Source organism: Teleopsis dalmanni, chromosome 2, assembly GCF_002237135.1.
Source record: "Teleopsis dalmanni isolate 2A chromosome 2, ASM223713v2, whole genome shotgun sequence".
Taxonomy (NCBI): domain Eukaryota; kingdom Metazoa; phylum Arthropoda; class Insecta; order Diptera; family Diopsidae; genus Teleopsis; species Teleopsis dalmanni.
Window position 1 is genome coordinate 95,569,630 of NC_051847.1, and position 8,240 is coordinate 95,577,869.

An 8,240-nucleotide genomic window follows, 5' to 3' on the forward strand; every position below is an offset into this window, starting at 1 on the left:
TTATATATACACTGATATTTTCTCAAATATTTACATACACACAGTTGGGCACCTGCAGCACACATTTTTTATGTTGCAACATGGCGCTGCGATAAAATTTCCAACGATTTTCCTATTTTCCGCATAAACATTGAAATTGTATGAATACTATTTTATTTTATTTTTATTATTTTTAAATTGAAATTTAAATAAAATTCTCTTACATGCACAAAATTATTAAAATATTTTTGTTTTTTTAACTTTATTCTGCACTAAATTCACGAACACGCACACATACATATTTGCTAACACGCAGGCACACATACTGCCCCATATTCCCGTTTCAGGATGCACTGCTTGGTGTGTATGTGTAATCTATATTATTTTTCCAATTTGAAATACTGTAACTTTGTATGCAAAATGTAGGTTAGAGTCCCTTTAATCCTTCGTACTCTTCGCAATTTTTCAAAGGAAGCGTATTTGTATATTTTCTTAATCGCTTTTTAAATGTTTTGTTTGATTTTTTTATTTATTTTTATTATTCTAGTATTCAAATAAATTAAAACGCGTGCACTTCACGGAGACCACAGTTCGTGTGAGAAGTTCGTCGGCGACTGAATATTTTTCCGATTGACGTAATCGTATTCGAGTTGTGTTCCCTATATTTCTGCTTAAATGTCCTGACATTAAGGATATCAGCTACAGTGAGAATACGAAAATGCGCATGTAAAGAAAATCCGGTGAGAAAATAATAAAAATGTCAAAAGCAACGTGCACAGCCATCATCTGCCTTAATAAGTGTAAACAAAATTTGTGTCAGCAGTGCGAATGTGGCGTTGTTCCTAACCTAACCTAAAAAGAAACATGTGAGGTTTATCAGTGAAACCCAAATCAGCTGAGAGCGCACACTTTTTGGGATTTCCTTCCTACTTAAAGAGTTGAAAGCATTGTTTTGGAAAATAACTTTTTTGGACTTTTTTCGATTTTTTTGGATTTTTTTGGATTTTTTACGAGTTCAAAAAGTAAAAGTGGAACAGTACGTGTACTTTTTAATGCATTTGAATATTAAACAGTTATAATTGATATAAAAAATAATTAACCGATTTAATTTCTATAAAAAAAAAAATAATTATATTTTATAATTAAATTTCTTCACTATTAGTCCAGTATCATCTATTAGAGTAAATACTCCGTTATGAAAAAATATATTGTAATAATCTTTTGATCTAAGCATAATAACCAACTCTTACAATTAAATCACTGTTGAATGGATTTACGAGTATTATTTTATTTTAATTTTTTTTTGTTTTGCTTGAATAATTTTTATTTTATTTATTTAATATTATTATATTTTATTTTATGCTATTTTATATCATTTAATTTTATTTTTTAATATTTTATTTTATTTTGTTTTATTTTGTTTTATTTTATTGTATTTCGTATTATTTGGTTTTTGTTTTATTTTATTTTATTTCATATTATTAATAATTTATTGTTTTAATAACCAAAATTTTTTAATAATAATTTTATTTTAACAAACTAATTGGTTTATGGTTACATAAAGCAATTTTAAATAAAAATTAGTTTTTAACATTTTTTTAAACCAATATTTTGATTATATTCTATAGTCATCTTTAGGTTAACAATGTACATCAAGGTCAAAAACAAAATTATTATTTTATATTAATATATTTATTTTTTGTCTTATTTTATTTTACTTCATATCAGTTTGTTTTATTTCATTTTATTTCAATTTATTTTAGTTTTTAATTTTATTTTTTATTTTATATCATTTTTCTAATTCTATATTACTTCATATAATCTTATTTTACTTTATTTTTTTTTTCTTTAATTTTATTTAATTTTAATTTATTTATACACTAAAGCCGTTTCCAACATAATAGAGCTTAGTAAGTAAATTTAAAGCAAAGATTTGATTATTAAAATTAATAAAACTTATTAATTATTGCCATTTTCATACATGACTACGTCTATAAAAAAATAAATTTGATTTCTTTTACTGAGGAGCACTAATAATAAACATTTCAGAGTTTCTGAAAATGATCACATCGAAAAATTCCTTCTGAGCAGCTGTTTTATATATTTCATTATATAAGTTATAAGTTAAGTTAAGATAAGTTAGTTTTAAGAATTATTATAGTATTTACATCTAGTACCTATGATGTATTCCTATTCTATCAAAAGATATAAAGCAGTAGGTGATGTATTGGAAATAAAATCGTATATGAAGAGAACCAGAGAAACAATTTGATTACTTAAGGATGCGTTCTTTAAGATATTATAGTGGATGCAGATTATATTAATTTGGATGTTAGTTTTGTAAAGAAACTTAAAAGTAACATCGATTAGTTATGGCATTAAATACCACTGCTTGTCAACATATCACAAGCAAAGAAAAAACCTTATTATAATTAGCTATACCGTATTATTTCTAATAGCAACTAATAAACATACAAAAACTATATAACTTCTGCTACCATGTCAACCACGCTTTCGCTAACACACGCTAGGGGGTTGTATGGTTAAAAAAGATTTTGAGTAAGGCAATAAATAAAAAAGATTGAAAAACACTGCTCTAGACCGTCACATATATTTACATCTGATACTTAATCTGTTAATCTTTGCTAGTTTGAAAACTATATGGATATGAATTGAGGAAAATTAGATTTCTATATTCTTTAAAATTATCTGAACACAAAACGAAATAACAATAAACCAACTTAATTAATAATTTAAAGTCCAATTAAAAATTCAATGTTAAATTTTCAAAATATTCTTATATATCCTTAAATTATTATATAAAAATTTATTATTTAATAAATCAGTGCATTATTATTATTTTGAAGGCATTGTCTGTATAAAATTTTTGTCTTTCATACTCATACTCAAACAATTACTTATTAAATATATTAAATAATAATATTAATATCAAATATTATAATAATTAAATAATATCGAATACTCATATTTCGAGCTATGTATGAAGAAATATATATCTTGTTGAATTTAATTCTATTATCTATATTTATTTAATAAATGTTATACCATAGGCGATATTTTCTTGTTGTTACTTATTTTACTCCAATAAACGTTTATCAATTAATATAGTCTCCAATAAACGCAAATTATTTGCTTAAAAAATTAAAGATTTTAAATGTATAAAGCATACGTAAATACAAAAAATTAAATATTTGCACATATATTTAATACAAATTTATATTAAATAAATAATAAATAATTTATATAAAGCAAAAACAGCACAAATGCTATATGGTCAAATAAATGCAAATTATGTTATTAACAGTGGAACGCAACTTAACAGTGTAACATAACATTCATATTACAGCCCATATACTGTGAAGAAACTACCGGCAAATTTTATTTAAAAACACACACATACAAAATTCTTCTGCACAACAAAACCAATTTTTTTGTTTTTGAATTTCCCATTATTATAATTATTTTATAATTTTTATCATATTAAATCTCAAGAAATTAAGACGTGTATATTTTTTAATAATTATTTATTGTTTAAATAACTCTCTTTTTTTTACTCAAACATACAAATCGCGGTCAAAATGCCCGGCACATATTATTTAATGTTTACCTTCAACTAAATTGGGATATTAGTAGCGCCTACGCTCCAATGTTATAAAATAAAATATTTTAATTAAATAATTTATTTATTTTTTAGAAAAAAAATATATGTAAATAATAATGTTATAATATAAAAGTGAAATTATTGCTATAATTAGAAATTAATTTAAGAGATTATAACAAATTATTTTAAGCAAACATTACAATCTAACGTGGACTAAAGCGTTTCTAAATATCTATCTCGTGTGGTACTTTAGAATAATCATTAACATTCTTTGTCCTTAGGAGTACTCTAGGTCTGTGTTTGAGTTTCCAAAAATCGAGATTTTTATGATTTGTGTGCCTCTAACATAGAAAAAGCAGGTCCCAACCAACCAAACCAGGTCCCAATATAGGTTGCGATTTTTTAATTAAGGAACTGATTTCTTCTGCATCAAAGACTCTTATATTTGAGTTTAGTGATATCGACAAGTAGTCAGGTAATTTTATTGATTCGAATATATTTCGTATTATTTTACTTTTAAATATATTAAGTTGATTGAATCCATTGCTTCAGCTATCCATATTTTACATACATATTAGAGGATTGACCTTATAATAGTTTTAGTACTCCAAAAACGTAGTTTTTATTTATTTTGATGAGCATTGTAGGTGATGTTTTACTACACAAAAGCTGTCTCTTTGGAAGTGAAAAACATACCTATATGTTTTCTATAGTTATTTCAAATCCTATCTAACTACTTTCTGAAGGTTTCATAACACTTGGTTTTGATAGCATAGAGTTCTCAGCCTATAGACTTTGTACCTGGTATTTACGACTGTAATTTTAATTTTCAAACTTGCCTCAAGTGCATTTGGTACTGCATTTTGTAAGAGGATGACAGCCCTGACTGAAAAGGAAAAAGAAACAAAAAGCAAAAACGAAACAGGCAGTCAGTGAATAGTTTTTGGTCGATCACCGCGTGCTAGCGTTTCAAATATTAAACATTATAATTTTCGTGTGTGATTATCTTTCGATAAACAATAAAACGAACTTAAACTCATAAGAGTGATCTATTGTTTTAATTTTATTACTCTTACAATTTTCATAAGGCTTAATGTTGGGATTAAACAGCCCATTTTTAGTCCACATCCACTTTTGCTGAAACAGAGCACCAAATTCTCTAAGAATTAATTGCATAAAAAAAGTTTCTAACTGTGCTGAGATGGCTTCAAACAGCATATGTAGCCATTTTCAGCTTGTGGATTTTGGTCCACTGTAAGCAAACACAGTTCAGATTTTGAATGCCTCTTTTTATTATGAAATGAGAGCTATGTGTTCTGGAGACTCAACTGAGTTTGGACGTTCAGAGAATTCATCGTTATCAGTATCGGTATGGTCATAATTAAACTTTTTAGGCTATTGGCCATCGGCAAAAAGTTGAGTTTGAGTTGAGAACAGGGTCACCATATTGCGAAAGTAGCAATTTAAACTAAATGTCAGGTTAAATGTATTCAGACAAGCTCGGTAGCTTTGTAACTCTGTAATGTGATTTAATTTCCTGAGTATTTTTTTTTGTAAAATTATGACTATAATGAGATTATCGAATACCGGGACATGCATCCTAAAAATTTTGTATAGTTTTGTATATAAATAAATATAAATAGAAATAAAAAATTAAATATGTGAACAATTTTTACTTTAATTTCAATTTTCTTAACCACCTTTTTCTTTTTATTTTCTTACTTTTATGTTGTATCTTCAACAAATAAAAATAAAATCCGTAATCAGTAATCAGAATTTTAGATGTCAAGACTTTACCAAGAAACAATTAAAAAGGAACTTTCAGACGTTTGTCGTTTTGTCACTTTTCCGATTACCGAGTTGATAAAGTGATACAACGACCGAAAAAAATTCGGTCTGAATACCTGTATTGTTACAAAGTATTCATACATAACATTTAAAGATCGTTAGTTTCAAAAATTTATATAGTGTATTTAATAGTGGTCCCATTTTTTGATACTATACACTTTTCCTTCACGCACTGTTTCATATATTATTAAAAATATCAAAAATCATTGTTTCGGAACTATATAGATTTCCGAAATATTTTTCTTTCAACTTTATAATTTAAATCCACATTACAACATCTTCGAATTAACATAATGATATATATTTGGAGATGACATTATTTATTCCACTTTTTTTCGAATGCTCAAAGTGACTAAATCAAATTTTTACTTGATTTGGTATAGTCTTTAACCTTACCGTTTCTTATCTCAACTAACACTTAAATTAAATTAGCCCGTCAACTTTATCAAAATAAACTTATTTTTTTTTCAATTGTTTAATAAGATGAATACCAATTGAATATAAGACAATAAGTAGGAATTCTCCAAATTCGCCCATCATTCTCTCAAGAAGTTGATTTGTTATTGAAACAGTAAAATAAAACATTTTTTTTTAATATAATAATATAAATAATAAACAATATAAAAACAATTTACAATATTGATTAAAAGTGCTTAGTAAAAATAAATAAGATTCACTTTCTATTATTTCGATCTGAACTAACCTTACCTAATAAATGAGAATATCAAAAAGAAGATTCGGATTTCATTTTCGTTTTCAGTCAAATTTTAATACTTTTGAGAAAACTAAAATTAATCGCAGGTGGGGTTAAGGGTTATCTACAGATTGTAATTGAAACGAAAGAATCAAGCAAATTATTTGCTTTGATATTTTGATCAAGAAAACTTTCAGTTTTAGTTTTGCAGTGGAACCTTTTAGTTCAGTTGAGAAACAAAATGCTTAAATATCAGTTCCTTCTGATAACAGTGGTAAAATAATTTAGGCTATAAAATTTCAAAGATTGTTTTAATAATATTCTTTCCTTTATCATATGTTGCAGCTGTTAGCATTAACTGACCTAATTCAAGGTCAAAATATCACAACTGGAAATAACACACTCGATGAGGAGTCCGCAAGAAATCTTATGCAACGAATTGACGATGTCTACTGGAAAAGCGCGACCGCTTATCGTAGATTCGCCGATGACACTTTAAGCCCGGAGATACTAATGCGTGAAAAATTGCGCGAATTCTATGACACTATGCAAAAATATGATTGGAAGAATTTTAACGATCCTTTATTGAAGCGGCAGTTTCAAGTTATTTTGAGAGGGGCAAGCTACCCGCCCATTGATCATAAGTTTAAGCGCGCCACGCAACTACTTAAGGGTATGTCTCGTCGCAAGTGGGTGTGTAAAAAGGAAGAACCACAAAAATGTAAAATGGCCTTTGTTCACCAAATTAAAACGATTTTTACAAACAGCGATAATTTAAATGAGATAAAATATTATTGGCGGGAGTGGCGCAACAAGTTACCCTTGGACGTAATTCAGGCTTTTCATTACTACATTGATTACTATAGAAACTTAACAGTAGCTAATGAAACTGCATCTAAGTATTGGTATGATCAATACGAAGACACAAACTTCCTTACTGAATTAGAAGGCCTTATGGAAACTATAGGTCCATTTTATCGAGAAATGCATGCACACTTGCGTCATGTATTACGCATTAAGTATGGTAAAGATATAATCCCGCCAACTGGCCTTATACCACATCATCTCATGGAGCAAGTCACGTATCAATCGTGGAAGAAGGACTCAGTGCTGAGAAATCCTTTCCCTGAGAATAAGTTGCCAAATTTGCAATCCGAATTAGATGATGCTGGCTTTTCTCCATTTGATTTAGTAAATATAAGTGCGCGATTTTTTGGGTCGATTGGCTTTGAAAATTTAACAGAGTGAGTTTCTTCTTCAGTTACTTAAGTTAAGCATAACAAATATTAATTTCATATTTTTAGAAATTTCATGCATGATCATTTTATTGAAATGGAACCTGGAAGTGGAGGTCCAGATTGCAAGTCACGCATATTTGATTTTGGTGAAATTGAAATGAATTATTGCCCCAAAGTTTATTATAAAAAGCTATTACAAACCCACGGAGATGTGTCTACGATCCAATATGCTTTAGCAAAAAATAACTTGAGCGTCGGTTTAAATCAGGAAGCAAGCCCCGGCTTTGGCAATGCATTAGGAGAGGCAGTAATTTTGTCAGTGTCTACACCGAAACATCTACAACAGCGCTTAGGCTTATTGAAGGACTATGAATATGATGATTTACTTAACACAAATCGTCTATACCGCCTTGTAAGTATATGGTGAAACGATTAATACCATCATTATGTGTAATTATGCGGAAATTATAAATTTTATAGGCAGTGCACAGTTTACTCACAATTCCCACGTACTTTGTGCACGAAAAACTTTGGGTGGATATAATTAATAAGAATATAAGCATAGCAGACATCAACTGTCATTATTGGAACTTAATGCAGAAGTATATGGGTGTAGGTAAGCCAGTAGAGAACGAAGAAGGCAGTACATACGACATGCCTTACAAATTTTATGAAGGCATAGTGGATCAGTTTAGAAGTACCAAGTGAGTTCAGCTAAGTGAAAAATGAAAGGAGTGGAAGTGTAATAAGAAATTTTTACATTCTTTTGTCAGAAAAATCTTTGGTGAATTTTTGGGTTATCAAATCTATCGCGCAGTGTGTCTAAACATTGGTGAGTACCAACGAGGCAATGCCTACA

General features: G+C 28.2%; 1 protein-coding gene across 1 annotated transcript in view; it reads left to right on the forward strand.

The window, feature by feature from the left end:
* Positions 1-6,362: 6,362 nt before the first annotated feature.
* The window catches only part of LOC119675112 (angiotensin-converting enzyme-like), a 3,341-nt gene continuing 1,463 nt past the window's right edge, over positions 6,363-8,240 (forward strand). Inside the window, exons 1-5 of the mRNA XM_038086299.1 lie at positions 6,363-6,417; positions 6,489-7,387; positions 7,448-7,793; positions 7,862-8,085; positions 8,155-8,233. Coding sequence (XP_037942227.1) covers positions 6,385-6,417; positions 6,489-7,387; positions 7,448-7,793; positions 7,862-8,085; positions 8,155-8,233 — 1,581 coding nt within the window. The 5' untranslated portion in view covers positions 6,363-6,384. The remainder of the gene's footprint in view (positions 6,418-6,488; positions 7,388-7,447; positions 7,794-7,861; positions 8,086-8,154; positions 8,234-8,240) is intronic.